At 35.9% G+C, this 21,712-nt stretch overlaps 1 protein-coding gene and 1 non-coding gene across 2 annotated transcripts in view; both read left to right on the top strand.

Annotated features, from left to right (window-relative positions):
* The window catches only part of MIPEP (mitochondrial intermediate peptidase), a 208,707-nt gene that overhangs the window by 11,859 nt on the left and 175,136 nt on the right, over positions 1-21,712 (top strand). Inside the window, exons 3-9 of the mRNA XM_077158849.1 lie at positions 1,284-1,372; positions 4,090-4,176; positions 10,081-10,144; positions 13,477-13,659; positions 14,438-14,594; positions 18,053-18,101; positions 19,508-19,568. Of these exons, the coding sequence (XP_077014964.1) occupies positions 1,284-1,372; positions 4,090-4,176; positions 10,081-10,144; positions 13,477-13,659; positions 14,438-14,594; positions 18,053-18,101; positions 19,508-19,568 (690 nt within the window). The remainder of the gene's footprint in view (positions 1-1,283; positions 1,373-4,089; positions 4,177-10,080; positions 10,145-13,476; positions 13,660-14,437; positions 14,595-18,052; positions 18,102-19,507; positions 19,569-21,712) is intronic.
* LOC143681950 (U1 spliceosomal RNA) lies at positions 3,520-3,682 on the top strand. The gene has a single exon (XR_013174985.1). It is a non-coding gene; the product is annotated as a U1 spliceosomal RNA (small nuclear RNA).

The raw sequence follows: 21,712 nt of genomic DNA, 5'->3' as shown, positions 1-21,712 counted from the left end.
AATGGTGTAATACCTTTGTTTTTTGCTACAAAGATTTTAACTTCTTTGCCCTGTGTCTTGTCCTGTTTTTGAAGTTTTTTATATTTACAAAGTATAGTAATATCTCAGTTATTTTGTGTATGTGATTTATATGTGTGATTTTTTGTGCAAAAGAATTCAAAGAACCTCACTCATTTTTTAATTTTTAAAATATTACGTGCCAATTAAGTCAATAAGACAGTTTTACAAACTACATAATAGTGGGATAATGGCCATTTTGTTTTATGTTCTTTTTTTTTTAATAGTTATATAATATAGAATTGTTTTCCCTATCAATATTACAAATGTGTTTTTAAATGTATGCTAGTCTTTTGAATTTTCAACATTGGTTGTAAATTCTGTACTATATAGATTAGTAATTTAAAAAATGCTGTAACTGTTTTATGACTCTTTTTTCAGGTACTTTAGTATTAATACTATCTTGTTACTAGTAACAATTATTGTATCAAACTATGGATTTAAATATTTTTGCATTAAAAATGATTTGATAAGTCAGGAAATTTTACCTTGTCATGATTTTATTTCATGTGTTATAGCCACATGTATTGTCTTCTTGGAAAATGAAGGCTACAATTTCAGTTTCCCTGCAATTTTTTTTTCCTGCAGTGTACTTCCATTAACAAATGAAAACTAAAGTCTCATAGTATACTAGTTCAGGTTTAAGTCTAATAATCACTATTGTAGTAGTGATAATATGTTAGATTTATTTGGGACTAGGAATTCATATTTTACTGAAAGGGCTGTAAGAAAGAATGTGCCCTTTTTTCTGTACTAAGACCAGGATGTAGTTAAATGGGTTTTGAAATATTATATATCCATTTTTTCTTTTTTAAGCCTGTAAGAGTTATTCTCTGGATCCAGGTGAACAGGTGAGAACCACAGTGAAAGCAATTTTAGTTAGAAATTTTAGGATATTTGAAACAAGGATTTGCTTTTTTGAACTATAGAAGTTGGAAGACTTGGCGTTTATATTTGAAGGAGAAAGACTTTTCTAAAATAATGTTAGTAAAAGTATTTTCTTTGGAATGAAACAAACTTGTTTCCAGGAGTAATAGAATTGACAAATGTTCAGAGAGAAGCTGTTTTTTTGCCTTACTAGTTTGGGAAAAACCAACGTAATGGAAAGATTTACATTAAGCCAGATGTCACATTTTAAAAAATAGGTTTTCATTTTAACTCCAGGATCCTGGAGGAATGTTTTCCATCAAATTCCCTTTTGGTTTTTTTCCTTTCCCCTATTTTAGGCTGATTTTGTGAAAATTGCTCACCCTGACCCAGCATTCAGAGAGGCTGCAGAAGAAGCGTGTAGAAGTATTGGCACCATGGTGGAGAAGTATGTGTTGTCCCTTCACTACGACGCTGGATTACACGGTTCTGTGGACTTTTGCTTTGGGAAGTTTTGTGCATAGCACTTGTGTCCCATGCTGCAGTGTGAACGATGGGGTGTCTTATGAACTGGCAAGAGGCAGCAGGGTGGGGGAGAGAAGGGGACTCGGGCTCACTGTATTTCACCATACCAGCATTGTGACCTGGGTCTAGCTTCCAGTGTACTTTGACTTAGTTTTCTATGTAAACGGGCTAATAGCATGATCTGCGTCTTAGGGCTGTCCTGAGAATGAAATGAGGTAGTAAGTGCAAAATGCTTAAAACCATGTCAGGCACATAGAAACCATCCAACATCCTTGATATTGTCATTATTATTTACATTATTTCACAGTTTTTTAGTACCTTTATGGTGAACTGGAGTTACTGGATTATTATATGATTAAATTGTACTCCGTTGATAGCTCTAGGCCACAAGTAAACAAGAAACCAAAATTATATATATGTAATTCCCTTGCAGCCCCCTCAAGTTGGGGCCAAGTTGGTCTAGGGAAACTATAAAACCATCTGGGAGGGTCAAAGCAAGCTGTAGACAGTGGCTACTACGATAAAGTGAGTTTATTTTAAAGTGATTTTGTGGTCAATTTAAATATTTTTAAGCCACTTAGGAGAGCTCCCAAGTGCTTTCTTCAAGGCGGGCAGTGCTGTATTTGAAAGCTCTCAGACTCAGGACACCAGGCTGGAAAGTACATAAAACCAACAGGAACCACAGGCCTGCTCCATGTGAATTTGCCGCTGGAAAGCAGGGATCAGGCTAAACTGAAGACTCAGATCGCACAACTCTGAGGCTGCAGGAGGGCTGTCCCACTCGTTCAGTAAACAAGGCGCCTCTGGTCTAATGGAAATGGGAGGGTGGTGGGGAAACTGCTGAGGTGTCCATCTCTGACCTTCCCTTTGCCATGGAGCTTTTGAATCTGTTGCTCCCCTTTTTTTCCTTTGCTGCTACCTGGGGACCGGGAAGTAAAGTCTTAAAGTAGCATTTATGTCAGTCTCTAGGGTCTTGCTTGCTCTTCCCTCTGAGCACCACGACTCTCTGTTTCCCCTGGTCTAACGGCATCCTAGTTTAACTAACCTCTGCAGTTGAATCTTTCTTTTAAAAAATTATGATTTTTTTCCTATGTATAGAATGATTTGTTTCCTGGAAATGGGAAAATAGCTTAAAATTTGGTATATTTTTAGATTTAACACCAAGTATCATCTTGAGCTCAGGATCTTTCAACAAAGAGCATGAGGTGGGAGATTGGATTAGACTCCTCATGTGGTTCTTTGACACCCACCTGGGTTTTCTCCCAGTCGCCCTGTCACCCCACCTTGGAGCTACAGCTGAGCAGGCATGCCTGGCTCTTCTGTTCAGCGCCCTTTGGTTGGTGACGACTGCCTCAGTTTTTGTGAAGTTTGGGTCGGCCCCTGACAGCATGGCAGCCAATCCCTCTGATGTACATCCGACATCATCGTTTTGATTGTGAGCTGACTGGGAAACCTGACCCTCCCTGAGTTCCTGAGTCCCTGGGGAGGAATTGGCAGATGGTTTCTCGTAACATCAGCCTTCCCTGGAGACACACCAGGCAGGGAGCAATGTTGTCTAGAATCAGCTCACTCTTTAGCTGAGAGAGTAACAGGGCTTTCTTGGCCGCTAGGGAAGAAGAATTTGGGGACTGACAGGGGTTCCCTAGCCTGAATTGAGATTAGTGCTGCCATGGGTGGGGATGCAGTTTCCTCTACAGATTTGGCCAAGGGCAGCCTGGATCATTCGTTTACCAAAAGCAGCAGCCCGTTACTGCTTCACACACATCTCCTTTAATCCTCCCAGCAACCTGGGGTGGGTGTTTTCTCCACTATATAACAAGCTGAGAGAGTTACTTGCCCAACTCCACAGAATAGTCACAGAGCCAGTGCTTATGGCCAGATTTGGGACTCCAGAGCCTGTGCTCCTAACCCACAGCTTTACTCTGTGGCCCTGCCACCCTCCGCCAGGGCCAGTAGGTAGCCTGCGTCCTACTGTGCTTAGTGGGACTGAAAAATCTGCTCTTTATTCATCCTTTCTCCTATCCTCATTCCTCTCCATTTGTTGAAAGAAAAAAAAAAAAGCGTCATTGAATCCTTACCTGGCAGGGGAGATACCATGATCACGAAGGTGGTTTTCCCAGGGCAAGGCTTATCCATTACACTCCAGATGGCTGACCCCTGCGATTTCCCCAAATGTGGGAAACTCGACTGCATAATTTGTGGTAGGGGGGGACTGCATTCACGGTCTCCCCTGAAAAAAAGAAAAGTTAAAAAAGAGGCATCATTGACATGTTTCTTATAGGGCTTAGTTTTCAGTTGCAATGGGTCAATTCAATGACCAGCCACTACATTCCCTTCCTCCCTTCTTTTCTTCCCCAGCTGCTGACAATGGCTTTAAATTTATCCTTTACCTTCCAGAACAGGTAGTACCTTGTTACCTCACCAACAGATTGCCTTTCCTTATACCAAATACTAAATAGTTTCTAAGTGTGATTATGCTATTCCTGGCCCAAAGAAAAAAAAAGAAAACAAAACCAATAACTGCCTCAAACCTCTGGACTTTGAGCATGTGCATGTTAGAGTTTGATACTGTTCTTTTAATGAAAAGTTAAAAATAAGGTATTAGAAAATAATTTAATTTTTTTTGTGTCATTTTTCTAGGTTAAACACAAATGTGGAATTATATCAAAGTTTGCAAAAGTTACTAGCTGATAAAAAACTCGTGGATTCCCTTGATCCAGAAACCAGGTACTCATTCATTTGCCTTCGCTGTGGCTGTGACTCTAATGGAGAGACTGAAGATCCCTGTACTAGCAGCCCCTCTCTGTCTGGAATGTTCCACCTCCGGGTATCTGTGTCACTCCTATACTTTCTCTGGGACTCCACTCAAATGGTGTCTCCTCGAAGTCCTTATGTCAGACCGTGCTCCATCCTCTCACCCTGATTTATTTATTTATTTTATTTTTTATTTTTTGGCATGGGCAGGCTCTGGAAATCGAACCCGGGTCTTCGGCCTGGCAGGCAAGAATTCTACCAATGAGCCACCATTGCACTGCCCCCTGCTTTATTTTTATTCATAGCCTTAATAGCTCCCGCACTATATAAGCTACTTTTTGTTAATTTATTTACCTCTCTGCCTCACTAGACTGGAAGCTCCTTGAGGGGAAGAATTTGCTCTCTTTGGTTCACTGCTGTATCCATAGCACCCAGAACAGTTCCTGGCATGTAGTGCTTCATCAGTGAGTGAATTCCTATGAATAATTGATAATTATCCTTAGATTTGTAGTTAAAGTCTCGTAATTGATACCACCAGAAGATATCAGCAAATTAACTTTACTTACTGGTAGAGGTGAAGATCCTTGAAATGATTAGCTTTGGTTCACTAGATTACATTGATTCTGAATTTTAAAGGCCTGACTTCTAAGTCAGTACTTACAAATATTGTTTATAGGACCTTGGATAGTTACTCAAAAAGTTAAGTGTGTAGTGCTTGTCATTAACTTGCTTATAATATTTGAGTCATAACACAGATTTATGTTTTATCCCCCATTCTTACCTGTTCATTTACCTATTTATGGGAGACTTTACTTCCTTTGATTCCTTGATTCTCCTCCTTGCTGCTTCCTTCTCTCGTCTTCTGACTGCATTGTGGCTTGTGACTCCAAGTGAAGCCCTTTTCCACAGGAATCAGTTAATAATGAAATCTTGCTAGTAATATATGAGTTCTATGATGTAAGGCCCACATTTAGGCTGGGTCTTTGAGGTGTTATTTTCACCTGCAGACATCCATTTGGTTTTGTTTTATTTCATCGAGGGTCCTGGTAAAGCTTGGGTCATCACTGGGATCATTTTTCCTCGTTATATGTTAGGCATGAGCTTTATTTTGCCTTGAGTTTTCATTAGTAAAGCAAATAAAAGTCAAAAGCTTACTACTTATGTTAGATTTATACTCAGTGGGAACTGATCTTAAGTAGTAACAACAAAATGTTAGAGACAAGGTTATTCATAATCTGACTTTACCAAAGATTGACTTTTCATTACTTAATGTATAAAAATTGTAGCAGAATATTAAACCTTTTTACATACGGAGGACTTGTACTAATGGAATAATACTCTGTTTCTGGAGGTCAAAAAAATGTCGATGGGAATTTTTTAATAGCAAAGTGATTCTAAAATGTATTGAGAAAAATTAGCTGGATAAAATATTGGTATTCTAAAATGAAAAAGTAGAAGTAGGAGGAAGCAATAATATGAAGTAGTAATTATTAAAATATAATGGCACTTGTACATTATCAAGAGTGTTGGCTAGCACCTAGAAAATGGCCGTACTATATCTAGAACTTTGCATATGTTAAAATATAAGACATGGCAGGCCACAGTGGCTCAGCAGGCAGAGTTCTTGCCTGCCATGCTGGAGACCCTGGTTCGATTCCCAGTGCCTGCCCATGAAAAAAAAGAAGAAAAAAAAATATATATATGACAATGGCTAAAAAAAAGTTGTAGATTTGATAAATTATAAGAAGTAGATCTCTGTCTTATTCAGAGTAGTTCCCAAGCTTTGAATGCTAGTACTATGAGATACTCAGAACTGTACCCGAAGGGCCCAATGGTCCGTCATTTTGAAATCTGATGTACTAACATATTTCCTGCTCTTGGGGAATTATAGTATGTTAGGTTCTCTGAGAAGCCCAGCCATAAAGACACCTGTTTAACTTGGGGGTTTCTGAAACTTCAGGAACTTTTCCGTTGGTGAAGAAATAACGAACACATTCTCCAAAAATTTAATGGATGGAAAATCCCAGTTAGAATAATAACAAAAACCATAATACACCTTGGAGTAAACTCAGGATGGCAGAGAGCGCAACACCTAGAATCCATACCCATGTGCCCACACCTGGGGTCTGCGAAGGTAAATAAATGGAGACACATACTGTAGTCTTAGATAAGAAAGCTCAGTGCAGGCCGGCCTCGTTTATCCTGCCTCTCTTTAATATACTCCTCAGATACTGCGGTTTTTACAAACTGAAGGTTTGTGGCAACCTGCTTAGCGCAGGCTCTCAGTGCCACTGTTCACAGCATGTGCTCACTTTGTGTCTCTGTGTCACATGTTGATGAAGGTGTGCACCTTGTTTTCTTAGACGTAATGCTAGTGCACACTTAATAGACTACGTTATAGTGTGACATACCTTGTACGGGTACTGTGGAACCCCAGAATTAGCGTGCTTCACTTTATTATGACATTCTTTTCCTTGTGGTGGTCTGGAACTGAACCTGCAGTGTCTATGAGTTATACCTGTAGGGTTCTCTGCTGGTCCGTAAATATAATGCTATCCAATCTTTATATAAGAAAGTTTTTTTAATTTTTAAATTTCTTTTTTGAAGGGGGTTGTTGTCATTTCACATCGATAGGGAAGGAATTAGTTTTTGATAAATGATATTAGCCCAATGGATAACCAGTTTTGGGGAAAAAATAGGTTAATTTAAGATTTAAATGTTAAATCAAGGAAGTCATAAAAGTATATATAATCTTGGGATTATATAAAAATGGAAAACTTTGGTTTGCAATTGGTGGTATAGCATAACCCTTCCACATTCAAAGCCAGAATGCACAAATAGGACAACATAATTTACAGGACAAAGTTAATATATTTACTCTATCAAGAGACCTTACAAATTACTGGTTTTTTAAAAAAGTGGAACACCCTTGTAAATAAAATGGCAAAAGATTTTCTCTCTGTATGTGTGTGTTCATGAAACATTCATTCCACAAAATGAGAAATAGCAAATTAGCCATTAAACTTGGAAAATATGTTTAACCTCACTGGTTGTAAGTAGAAAGCAATGGCTAGAAATACGGGCTCCAGAATTTTACTGCCTGCGTTGAATAATGGCTCCATAGCTTTCTAAGCCTTAGCTTTCTTCTCTGTAATAAGGGTATAAAAAAGTACTTCATAGGATTATTGAGAGGTTTAAGTGAAATAATTCATGTAAAGTGCTTTGCCCAGTAATTAGCACATAGTAATCTACAATAATAATAACTGAAAAAGGACCTAATCGCTAATGAAAAAATGTAGAATAAAGCAAAGAACCTATTAAATTCACAGATTTGAAAAAGACTAAGAACAATATTGTTAATGGATCCTCTCTAGTAAAGTGTAAACTAATGAATTTTTAGGGTGGATAATTTGGTTATATATATCTGTGTGTACTTTTGATCAATTTCATTTCTTGAAATTTATCCTAAGGAAACAAACAAGGATAAAAAGATTATGCACAAAGATTTTTATCATAGCATGATTTACAGAAGTAGTGAAAACAAGAACATTTTTAGTTCATTTGACTGGACACAGTGCAAACATTACAAATTCTGTTACTGAAAAATATTCAAGGATACAGAGAAATGTTCAGTGTTTATGAAATAATTTTACAAGAAAAGGGAAGATACAAAAGTATATATAGTCTCGAGTGGGCCACGGTGGCTCAGCAGGCAGAGTTCTCGCCTGCCATGCCAGAGACCCAGGTTGGATTTCCGGTTCCTGCCCATGCAAAAATAAAAAGGTATATATAGTCTGTTCCCAGTTATTGTAAGAAACTTTCATATCTTTGTTTATTTTTGGGTGCTGGAATTAGGGGTTTTAATTTTCTCATATATTTCTACTATAAACCTATATTAAGCAAAAATCTGTATTATATGATACAATAAATTGAAATCATATAATAAATTCACATCCTGTATTTATCAACCCCTATTATCTTTATTTCCTCTTACCAAAATGACCAGAAATACTTTTACTTAAAAAAGAAGTGGCATGCTAAAAAAAATGAAGGTTGACAGTTTAGGAAGGAAGAGCAGCAGTGCAGAGATATTGGGAGCGGATTAGAAGTCCAAGTGAAGCACTTTACATTATTTATATGAAAGAAGATTAATGACTAAAATATGAATGTGATCTTTTGAACTTCTAAAATTTTTGAAGAACTTAGTAATTCTGTTCATGCCAGGCAAGGTATATTTGGCCCAATAATCAGAAAAATAAATATATCCATTTGGAAAGTCAAGCAAAGCCAGAAGAGTAGATCAAATATTTGGCTAACTTTAATTCCAGAAAAAAATAAAAGTAGTTTTTTAAAAAAATGCTGACAGAAAGAGGTGTTACACTTGAAATTGGTTCCAAGCATAAAGCAGGATTAAAAAGAAAAAAACAATTCTTCTTTGCCAAGAAACGCAGCTTCCGGCACAGCATCAAAGAATATTATATTCTAAGTAGTTGCCACTAGGTGAAAGAAAAACTGAAATTCTCATGGAAGGACCTTTGAAAAATTGTCCAAGTATAAACCATTTTATGTTTTTAATCATTGGGATTTGGATGGAATTGAAATAAGTAATTATCATCGTAGCTTTCACAGGTTAGTACTCTGAATGAAGGAATAAGCTTCTACGTGGAATGTTTATTGTAATTATTTTTCATGTTCTGTAATATATACATTGGTTTATTTAAACATTGGCTGAAACTCCTTTTTTATTCCTTCTTTGCTTATATAAATATACTTATGAAGTGTTTATAAACAAATACAGTTAAGGTCTCTCACCAGGTGACTTTACATCCTATGTCCTCAACACAATCTTTTTTTTTTTTTAATTCAGTGTTTCTCCCACAAATATTTTTGAAAATTAAGTCTGAGTGGAAATAATAACTGCAATTGGAGCCCATAGCAGAGGCCTCTAATTTGAATGGTGAGGACAGTGGTTGAACCCCTCCCTCTGGAGAATGGGGTGCTTCAGGACATGCCCGAGAATGATCTCCCTGGCTGTAGGGTGGGGGGATGTTAGTAGTGACTGCTGTAGGTCAGGGTGACCGCGGCCTGATCGAGGGTGATGCAGGTGGGAAGGTGAGAAGTGAGTAGTTTGGTCAATTGCCCTGTATTTTTCTGATCCTGTTCCCTCTCACTGCCAAGTAAAGAGCTACCATTTACTGAGCAGTTTTCATATGCCAATAAATAAGTGATACATGGTGAGATATATTATGTACATTTTAATAACTCTTACATCAGCTCTGTGAGATATGCTACTATTCTCCAACCCCCTGATATTTATAAGTCATATTAACTTTTAAGTGACCTTAGACTAAAAATTTCCTAGAGGTCAGGGGACATGGTTTTTCACTGTAATGTATTTGAAGAGCTGTGTGTCCCAGCCCGTGCTTTTCTGGCACAGCATGGTAATATCTTGCTTTTGGTGCGCAAGTAGTTTTTTTTTTCATTTAATGTTATGTTGCAAGTTCAATATTTTGATTCTTTTGGTACCTAATAGGAAAGTAAATAACATTAAATTGTCTTATAAGTGAAAAAGGAAAGATTTAATTCTGAGAACAAAGTGTTATAGGGGAAATTCATGAAAAGTTGCGGGAAATTCATGAAAAGTTGCTCCATAGTTTACTCTCCAGGATATTCCAGTGTTGTTATTTAATATCTTAGAATTTGACTTCTAGGATATTAAGCTCCTGGATCTTAGAGTGTCTTTGTGTGTAGGTGTGTGTGTATGTTGAAACATTTGGCTTTTTGGCAGTAAGGTCCCAGAAGGCTGATTTATTTAACATAAAACAGATTTTTGGTAATTATTATATATTATAACTTGGGACTCATTGTTTTTTATAGGCGAGTGGCTGAGCTGTTTATGTTTGATTTTGAAATCAGTGGAATCCATTTAGATGAAGAAAAGGTAAATCTTCTCAATAATTTTGACTCCTCTTATTTCACTAGCATTTAGTTGACATATTTGTTACTATCCTTATGTAATAGCTGAATTTGTGTATTATCAAAATCTGTAGGTCTTTACTTAGTTGCGAATTTCTGTAGGTTGTATTTGAAGGTAGTGTTCTCTGAAAGTTGGTCTACCACCCCACTGAAATAAGAAATAACTTGGGGTATTGGATGTCTTAGATGGAAATGAAATTAATATTTGAAAGGCATTATTACAGAAAGACTGGCAAGCTGGATCCATTGAGAACTGAAAAATAAGGCCTGGAAGTCAAAGTACAGGGAATATCAAGACTATTACATAAGTATTTTTATTAATATTTTACACATCTCTGATGTAGGTGCAGACTTTTGTCCTGGAAACAGTAAGCATAAGTAATACAATGTGTCAGCTGGGATGGAGTGACCTTATGCATCGTCCAGACCCCTTGCTTTGCAGATGTGGAAACAAAAGAAAATGGTTGTTCAAGTTCTGAGCTAAGGATGGGCATCTGACCCTGGGCACTGCTCTTTCTAGAACATTATGACCTAAGAAACTGAGTGTCCCATAGCCATTTGGTATTAAGCTCAGGGTTAAAAAAGCAGAGTGACTTGGTTCGTCCTGCAAAGTCTTCTAGCCTTATGGTATCTTCCCCACGTGCCTGCATGCCAGACAGTTATGACTATGCTTCTTTTCTAGAAATAAATCTCTCCCATGAATATCGTATAATTAAGCTACCTCCCTATGAAAAGAGATTAGATTATTGGAGTTGCATGGGAAGTAGAGAACAGGTCTTGGGAATATTTATCATCTGCAGTAGATAACAATATCATTTTGATAGGTGCTGCTGGTCTTAGGTAATGTTAGGGACACTGATGTGCCTGGTGTGTTCTCGTGGGCTGCGAGGGTCAGCTCATGACCCTGTGCTGACCAGAGGCCAACATGCCTCCCCCGCAGTCTACAAGGCTGATGGACTCCACCCGCCATTCACAGTTCCTCATGTGAACTGAACTTGCCTGTTCTTCTCCAGACCAGTTTTTTATTAATACTTCTTTGTGCCACTGTTCTCTGAGGTCACCCAAAATAAAATTTGGGAGCCAGTTTACACTTTTTCCATCCTAATACTCTCATATCTTTAATTTTATTTGAATATCTCATATGAATATTATTTAAAAGTTAAAAATGAATGAAAAGTTTAATAAATGATGCAATAATTTCATAAATTTTTGGCATTTAAAATACTGCATATTTAATTATTATCTGAGTGATGAAATGATATGCCTAGCAGAACTTAGAAATTCAACCCAATTTTTATTTCTCCAGGGATTTTACCAGGTGATAATTTCTTTGCAGCAATTAATTTTATTGCATTATATATATTTTTCTTACAAGGGCTTAAGGGAAAGTTTTTAGAACTCCAGTCTACACTTTCTAGTTACCTATCATCTGTGTTGCTATTCCACTGGTTACCATTAGGTGGTGATAAATGGCCACATCAGAAACAAAATAGGTAAAATCATCTAGGACCATAATGATTTGGAGTTGTTGAAAACTATGCTGTCTTTCCCATGAAGTTTGACTTTTATGTATTTAAGTATTTCTGGTTATGAATATATTGCTTAGTTTCTCAAAAATCTTTTATCAAGCTTGTGCTGACATCTTTATCTTTTTTTGTTTTCTATTACTAGTGCTGCTTGATCACATTTTAGGGTCAGACTACAGTTTAGACTATTAATAGCTATTGACCCCCTCCCCAGAAAGATGTTGCTACATTCAATATTTTACAAGTAATTTTACCTGAAGCCCATCATGAGCCCAGGTCCAGACACCTGTTTTGTTTTACCATATAATACATATTTTATCCCTCACCCTGCAGAGTGCGCTGGACTAGAATTATGTGGACTGGATTTTATATTTCATTTGAAGATACTTACGGTGACCTCTTTTTTTTAATGTAATTTTATTGAGATATATCGTATATTCACATGCCATATAATCATCCAAATTGTGCAATCAGTGGTTCACAGTATAATCATATAGCTGTGCATTTGTCATCACAATTGATTTTTGAATATTTTCATTATTCCAAAAAAATAAAAATAAGAATAAAAGTAAAAACACTCAAAACACCTATTCCCTCTTCCTGCCTATATTTTTTGTCTTCTTTTTTTCTTCCTTATGTGTCTGTACACCAGATAAAGGGAGTGCTAGTCACAGAGTTTTCATAGTATGGCGACCTCTTTAATGCACCTTTTCTTAGGACTGTGTGTTAGAAAGATGTGACTAGCCAGGTAAAGCGTACATAGGTGTACTGGCACCATCAGCATCCGCATTGCTGACAGAGGGCACAGCAGCTGCAAGACTGTGGCAAGAGGGTGCATGGGTCGTTCAGTGGTAGAGTGCTTTGCAGGAGACCCAGTTTCGATTCCTGGACCATGCACCCTTCCCCATTCCACCCCCCCAAAAAAGACTGTGGTAAGGAACAGAAAGACATGATCCTGTAAGACCTTCAGCCTCGCTCCTCTCAGCACTCCATGATATCACTGGAAAGTCACTAAAATATAGGTAAAATTGGAAATTTAAAAATGTGCTTCCTCCCTTCTGGATGTTCTTTTTGCTTTTGTAGAGAATTCTACTAATTACTTCCCCTTTGCCCTTTTAGCCGAATCATTTTTAAGACTGAATATATTTTATAATCTGTCCTTTAAATGCTTATTTTTTTAAGTCTAAAACTACTTTTGAAGTGTTGTATTGAAAACATTCAGTCTGACTTGCTTTATTAAAGGTTTTTATTGTGTGTGAAGAGGACTCTGTATTTCTTAATGTTGTCAAATTGAAAGATTATATAACCTAGACCTTAAGTAGAACTCTAGAAGTTATTGAATCTGAAACACAGAAGCACTATACAATCATAAGATTGTTTTCTTAAAATATTGTTTATCAAAAGGCAGAATTAATATCTTTACAATATGTAGACTTTACATATTAAATATTATATGTTTATAAATCATACTGAATAGACTTATTTTCTCATTTAGTGTATTTAATATGTTATTAAATTATAATGCAGTCCAGTATGTATGTTGGGTTGCCATTTCCTAGGTTGTCTGTTAAGTTAATTTTGAAATAATTACTTTTTTAAAAATTATTTCAAAATAATTTTTTTTTTTTTTTGCATGGACAGACACCGGGAAGTGAACCCGGGTCTCTGGCATGGCAGACAAGAACTCTCTGCCTGCTGAGCCACCGTGGCCCGCCCTGAAATAATTACATTTAAATAAAAATCTGTTACCTTTTATTTTCCCCCTATATAGCGTAAAAGAGCAGTGGACCTTAATGTTAAGATCTTGGATTTGAGTAGTAAATTTCTCATGGGCACCAGCCTTCCTAACAAGGTCGAGCAGCACCTCTTGCCAGAGCACATTCGCCGTAACTTTCCTGTCAGTGGGAATCACGTCATCGTTGACGGTCTCCACGCGGAAGCACCAGACGATGTGGTATGCAGATGTCCTTCTATTCGTAGGTCCCATCTGTGTGCCGCCATTGTTTTTTTGGTTTATTTTTAAGCAGTTTTATTGAGCTGTATTAATACACTATACAAGTCAGCCAGAGAATACAGTCAGTGGTTCACAGGATCGTCGCGTAGTTGTGCATTCATCGCCATAAGCTGCTATTATTTTGAACCTCAATTCAGTGGTGACATAATAATGCCCTGAAAAATACCTTAGTATTGTCAGGTCCTAAAAAATTAACTTATGGGATAATTAATTCCATAAATGCTTTGAATAAAGAAAATGTTGTCGTTACTTAGGTCTAATGAAAAACTCCTGATTTTAAAAGTATGATAAATAGCAGCAGTGATGAATATTTTAGACTGCTCAGATTTTTAACATATGTAGAGTCTTTACTTCATCTGCTTTCAGGTGCCTTGTGGCAGAGAGGCACACATATTAGGTAAAATTTTAGATTTCCAGGATAGTGTGCTGTGGTATGCCATGCTACGGATGAATCTAAAAGCTTTTTCATCTTGCTTAAGCCATTACTGTATTTTTTTTTTTTTTTACCTGGGCAGGCACCGGGAATCGAACCCGGGTCCTCTAGCATGGCAGGCAAGCATTCTTGCCTGCTGAGCCACCGTGGCCCGCCCCATTACTGTATTTTTAAGGCCATGATGTCTGCAGAGATAGTGGTGAGATTCAGCCCATACTGTTGTTGCATAAGACTCAGTGTTGTGGTGTTTATATCTTGCAACATTTACTTTTTTTTTTAATATAGGTGCGAGAGGCTGCTTTTAAAATTTTTCTTTACCCCCGTGCTGGCCAATTGAACTGTTTAGAGGAATTGCTCCACAACAGAGACCTTCTGGCAAAGTTAGTGGGATATTCTACGTTTTCCCACAGGGCTCTCCAAGGAACAATAGCTCAAAATCCAGGTAGACCTATTTATTCACCTTTAGGGACAAAAGTAGTGTTTGCATGGAACTGTGCTACTGCTTTTAAACAACTGTAAATTAGCGTTCTATTTTTAATATATACAGAGGCCCATTAATTGGGACTTTCTACATCTTTCACATAGGAGCGATTTCTAAAAAGAGCTAATGATTTGGCAAGGAATATTATTTCATGCACATATTGAGGGTAAATCATACTTAAATTTTCAGTTGGTGCTACTTTAAATCATTTTCATTTTAACCCAGTTTGTTTTTATTCAGTCAAATCAGATTGTGCCATTAGTCAGAATCAGAGGGAAAGGGGATGAAAGATTAGTATTTTCACTGGGGTCAACATTAAATGGAGGCTAGATCATATAAAAACATATGGTCCTATAAACCCCCTTTTCAGAGAGAAGAGTCCTGCTTAGGAAGGTTTGTGCTGGAGGGTGGGAACAGGATGAGGCAAAGGAGAAGCAGCTTTCCTTGGATTTGTGATAACTTTCCTTTGGCTATCTTGAATTATTTATCATTTATAATATAAAGAGAAAGCTCTACATAATATAAATACGTAGAATATGTTTCTTTCAAAGACATATATTAAATTCTAGTTATAATTTAGACTGAGTCAGGCATAGGGTGGTGGAGCTGTTCTGATCAAGAAATACTTTGGAGGTAGAATTCATAAGATGTGGTGATGGTTGTGGGGAGGAGTCAGTGTGATGGAGAGCCTTGATTTCTGTTGAGCATTTGGATGGACCTGCCACTCATTGAAGTAGGGAACGCTAGAAGTGGGCCCTGCCGCATGCAATATACCAGAAGCAGAATAGCTTTTAAAAAGGAGAATTTAATAAGTTGCTAATTTAGTTCTAAGGCCAAGAAAATGTCCCAATTAAAAAGGGTCTATAGAAATGTCCAATCTAAGGCATGCAGGTGAAGATACCTTGGTTCAAGAAGACCGATGAAGTTCATTGTTTCTCTCTCAGCTGGAAGGGCACATAGCTAACATGGTGGCATCTTCTGGCTTTCTCGTGGCTCTACAAAAGGGACTCTGTCCAACATGTTTCCTCTGTTAAAGGATTTATGGGTGAAGTCACAACTCCATGGAAGCTATCTGATCAAAAGTTACTACCCACAATTGGGTGGGTCACATCTGCATGGGAACAATCAAAATGTTCTCAGCCAGCAGTATTGAATGAGGATTAAAGGACATGACTTTTCTGGGGTCCACCACAGATTCAAACCAGAACATTCTTAATTCTATCCTGTGTTTTTCCCTTCCATGTGCATTCTATTATTTTGCTAGCATGCCCATATCTACCCCCAAACTTTCTTAAATTCAGCCCATTGTCTTTCTCACTCTTTCGTAATTGGCCATTTCCCTTGACTTGTGTCCATTTCACAGAAAAGGAAACTAGGATTAGGTTATACTACTAAGAGTGGAGCAGAACTTGAAACCCAAACCCAGGCTTTACATTTGTGGTCACCCATAGGCTGCTTAAGATCAGCAATCCTATTTCTTACGTCTTCTGTACCCTCTACCTCTTAATTCATTGATTCCACAAATATTTACTGAATGCCTGATGTATGTCAGACATTATCCTAGGCACTGGAAATAAAACAGTGCATAAACAGATGAAAATTCTTGCTCTTAAATAAGTTTACATTCTTATGAGGGAAGACAGATAAGAGCAAAGTAAATAGGTAAAGTTGTATGCTGTGGAGAAAAATTGAACAGGGAAGGGGATAAGGAGTGTGTGTGTCTGTGTGTAGGGTAGTGTCATACTTTTAAGTAGAGTTGGTAGCAAAGACTTGAAGGAGGTGCAGAAATGAGTATGACTTTTCTTGAGTCTACAGGGAGAGGGATAAGCAAGTGCAAAGGGCCTGAGGTAGAAAAGTACCTGACATGTTTGAAGAAAAGCAAAACGGGCAAAATGGCTAAAATGGAGTAAGTGAGGCATAGGGCTTTTGTTCTGAGTGATGGTGGAGGGTTTTGAGTGGAGAAGTGAGATGGTCTGAGTTACATTTTAATGGTACATCAGGTATTGCTGATGTTGAGAATAGAATGCAGAGAGGCAAAGGTGGGTAGAAGAGAGACCACAAAGAAGCTATTTTGCAGTAATCGTGATGGGCAGTAGAGTGGCTGTGGAAAGTTTCTTCAGCATGTGAGGTTGGAATGGACAGGGAGGGATGGGGAGATGTGAGCAGGGATAAGGAAGGTGGAATGAATAAGGGGACATTCATGTGGCAGGTGAGTTTGAGATCATTTTACAGTGAGATATTTATCTTTAGGAGATTTTAGATTAATTTAATATGACAATTTTGCCAGGCATATGAATTGAGGTAGAGTCTTCTCATATATTCGGCTAGAAAAACAAAATGGATGAAAGTTGGTGAAAATGGTTATTTAGAAATAAAAAGCATACATGGGACTTACCTGAAAACAGTTCTGAAATTAGCTCTCATTTTTAACATTTAGTTTCTCCCCCTGAAATTCCTAATCCCATTTCCCATTACCCAGGAGGCAGCGTTTTTAGGATTATTATATACATATATGAGTGTTGACAAGGGCAAGGGACCCTGTGGTTTCTTGGTTTAGGTTAACCTCTGTCCTTTCCTCAGCCTTCTCCTTCACCCAGAAAGGAGATAACAAATTGAAGAGAGGTAAAAAAATTTAAGACCATGGAAAAGATCATCTGGAAAATATAGAAGCAGTGTTTGTGCCACACTCTGAAATGCATGTGAAAGCACTATATGCATAAAATTATGGCAAAAAATTCCTAAATTCAACAGTACATAGGAAATATTTCGTATCATAGGAAATAATCACTGTCCCAGTGTTGCCTTTATGAGTTTGTAAAATATGACTTATGGCTGAAGGATTTTAAGTACTTAAAAATATTCTATTGGGGCTTAAATTTTTAGTCTTCTAATTTTGCTGTATTTTCTTTTGGTATTGATCCTGAATTGCTTATTCTCCATCTGTTTATAAAAGCAAAATAGTTATCCAGGAAAACAATGATTTTTGAAAAAACTTAATTTTCAGTAAATCATACATCTAAACTGTACTGATTTGATGAACAAATCAGAATCTAGCTATCTCTTTGTAAAACTTATAAAAAAGTTAGATATGTCTGAGAAACTCATTTTTTTCTTTTACACATGTGAATAAATAGAAACACATTGAGATTTTGGATTCTTTTTTTAACGTCCTGTTTACTCTTTCTATTTTGGGGTAGGATCTCAGGCTGTTGGTTATTACTGTGCTGGTTTACTTTGTTTTTCTGATAAGGGATTCATTCATCATCATCTAGAAATATTATGTGCCTGGTATATAGTAACAACTCTTTCCTTTTACACACCACTCTAGGGCATTGAAGTGTATAGATTATATTGTTATAATTTTAACAGATACTTTCATTTAATTTTATGTAAACTTTTTTTGGGGATTTTATTTTTAGAGACTGTCATGCAGTTCCTTGAGAAGCTATCTGAAAAACTTTCTGAAAGGTTAGTTTTCATTCTCCTCTTTAGAGTATATCATTTATTATTTAAAGATAAATTTAGGAAGTAGCCTATTAGAAAAATTAGTGTTTGGTATGTTCAATTAGATATGTGGGCAATCCAGTAAGAACCCACTATCTATGGACTGTTCTCTGAAAAGACCCAGCTGTTTTCTAAGATGCCAGTCTTGAAAACATAGCCAGTCCCTTCCAGTTAACTCATTGCCTTTAGGAGCCCATCATTCATGTGTAAATTAAAATTTTTTCCAAAACATTTTGAAACAATGTATTTAACTTATACTGTCAATTTTATAAAAGTTAATAGAGTATAGTATATTTCCCTTCACTTGGCCTAAATGCAGGAGGCTCCAGAATGTGGTGAATTAACCTCTGTTTTTGGTTTTGCATAATTTTAAGAATGCTCTGCATCATGTTTGTAATTTCAAGCGTTCTCGTGTCTTTAATTTTCATGGGCTCCTTATTGTGTCACTGCCTTTGCTTCTCCTTCACTGTCCAGTCCCCTTAGTTATGGTGCTTACTCTTCACTAGCTCTCTTCTTGGGTCCTGATCTCTAGTAAGGGCAAAACTTGAACAGCTTTAGACACCTAGGGTTGCAGGTAGAGGCAGGTCACGGCCTGTAAAAGAGAGTGATGTTTTCTCTTTTCCTCCTTATAGTGCTGTCTATAATTTCATTTGCCTTTTTGACTACATTAAATTTTAACTCAAAGTTTTATTTTGGATTATAAGCACATGTCTTAGAACCCATTACTCTCTGATTTGGCTTTTATTTATAAATTCTAAACTTTTCTTTTTATAAAATTTTACTGTTATATATAGTAGTTACTTTTAACAGAGACTTCAGATTCTACATTTGTTAAGCACCTACTTAATTTTTGCCCAGCAAGAGTTTTTTTTTTGTGTGTAAGGGAAAAATTATGAATGGAAATCTTAAAAGTAATCTATGTTCATATTCTTTTAGAGAAAGTGATTTGTTAGTTTTTTGACTTTTTGAAGTATATCTGAAAGCAGTGAGTTAAAGTTTGTGGATTAATTCTCTAATGTTTCTGTATAACACTTCTAGTTTTCCAAGCCATAGTACCTTCAAGACCTGTCTGTCAGGATACTTTTTAAGATCGAAATTGCAGTGTATGTTGTATGTATTGCTATTTCTTCTAACAGTGCTTATGTAGAATGTATATATAGTGATGTATAATAGTGATGTATATATGATGTACATATAACTATTCTTCCAAATTCTTATATAGAATTTGGATTATTACTTATTGATATTTGCAGAACAAATTACATATAATTTTATCATAAACATTGGAAGGTAACATAAGCAAACTGTATCTTTTATAATATAATTATTAAAATTTTGTCCTAACAATTAACGCTAAACCTGTGTTACAGAACGATAAAAGATTTTGAGATGATACGAGGAATGAAAATGAAACTAAATCCTCAAAATTCTGTAAGTCACTATGTTGAAATAATAATATATTACCTATATATGTATATATACAATTTAATATGTAATATAATGTTATGGTTAGTATAATACAAACAATATATTAGCTAAGCTCATTCTCTTTTGGAGGTGGTGGTGGTGCATGGGTCAGATATTGAACCTGGGTTTCCTACATGGCAGGCTAGAATTCTACTACTGAACTACCCATGTACCTCCTAAGATCATTATCTTTTGACTCAGGAAATTTATTGTGATGGTGTCTATAGTCATTTTTCTTATCCTTGGTTTTGGTGAATTAGAGGTATTTCCATATGATCTATATGTTTGGGTCTGATGTCACCTGGAATCCTACATTCCTGTTAATTGGTTGACATATTTGAAATATATACACACACATACGTTTATAGGTGTGCACACAGAAATACAAAAATGTACACTAATGCAATGTATGTTAATATATATGAATGCCAAGACTGCTTCTGTTCTATAGGAAGTTGGCTTTTCAGTTTGAAACAGTCTCTAACAAGGCTTAGTCAAGGTTTGATCCGGTAGGTAGTAATCTTTTTTTTTTGTTAAGAGTATTCCAAGTTTCTGTTTATTTTTGGATCATTTGATTAATTGTTGTCTTTTAAGGAATACATTCTTGTCACCTAGGTTGTCAAATGTATTGGCATAATATTATTATATTATTATCCTTTGGAATTTCATAGGATTTGTAGTGAAGTCCCCTCTTTAATTCCTGATATTGGTGTTTTATGTTAATCACTTTTCTTTTTTATACGTAAAAGCATATCAATTTGATCATTCTTTTCAAATAACCAGATTATGGTTTTATTGATTTTCTCTGTTTACTTTTAGTTATATTGTTTTTTGCTCTTAATTTATTACAGTATTCTATGACATACTTTGTGTTTCATTTGCTTTTCTTTATATAATTTTTTTAAGGTAGGAATGCATATCATTGATTTTTAACTATCTTCTTTTTAAATATTAGTGTTTAACTGTGTACATTTCTCTTCAAGCTTTTCCTAAGCTGCATCTCCCAAACATTTATATGGGATTTTTATTATCATTGAGTTCAGAATATTTTCCGACTTCATCTATGATTTATTCACTGATCCAATTATTAGTTAGAATATGTTTTTTAATTTCAAAATATATGGGATTTTCTATTTCTTATTGATTTCTAATTTAATTGTATTTTATTCAGAGTCTATACACTGTATGATTTCATTCTTTTAAACATTATTGAAATCTTGTTTTATGGCCTAGCCTAAGTTTTATCATAGACACGTACCATCAGGTATTTAAAAGAATATATATTTTCATGATGTTGTATTTGTGTTTTCTTAATATCAATTAAGTAAAGATAGAAAAAAATTTTTGTTTCAAAATTTTTCATGTCTTTGTTGAATTTTTGTTCTATTTTACTAAATGGGATCTCTGTTAAATAAAATCTCCATTCTTATTTAGAAATTGTTAACATTTATTTAATTATGTCAATTTTGTTTCATGTATTTTGAAACTCTATCAGATGCCTATATGTTTATGATTATGTCCAACTGTATAATTTACCTTTTTAACATTATAAAACATTTTCATTATATTTGGTGATAACTTTGTATTTTTGTATACATTTTTCTATCATTTATATAAACATTCCAGCTTTCTAATGCTTACTGTTTGTATTGTATATAGATTTCCATCCTTCTATTTCCCACCTATTCATGGGCTCCTATTTAATGTGCATCTCGTGTAGACTGTAAATAGCTATGTCTTTTTATTTACTCACTTATGACAACTTCTGCCTTTTTATTGCAGTCTATTAACGTTACTATAATTAATGTTTTAGTTCTGTTTGTGTCTACCATTTTATTATTGATTTCCTATTTGCCTGCTCTGCTTTACACTGTGGTTGTAATAAGCTTTGTATATCTCTGTATTGTAAACCCCAGTGGATGATGTTATAAAGTTTGCTTTAATCAGTTATATGTATTATATTAAGAGAGAAATAGAGCAAATTGTCATTTGCGTACACCCTTTTCATTCCTTGTTGAACATCTGAATTTGTAACTGCTATTACTCTACCCTGACTTTTGGAACATTCTTCTGCATTTCTTGACATGTCAGTCTGCTGGGGATAAATT

The sequence above is a fragment of the Tamandua tetradactyla genome, chromosome 4 (genome assembly GCF_023851605.1).
Source record: "Tamandua tetradactyla isolate mTamTet1 chromosome 4, mTamTet1.pri, whole genome shotgun sequence".
In the NCBI taxonomy this organism is placed as follows: domain Eukaryota; kingdom Metazoa; phylum Chordata; class Mammalia; order Pilosa; family Myrmecophagidae; genus Tamandua; species Tamandua tetradactyla.
The sequence above is the reverse complement of the archived record's forward strand: the minus strand, read 5'-3'. Positions and strand labels throughout refer to the sequence as shown.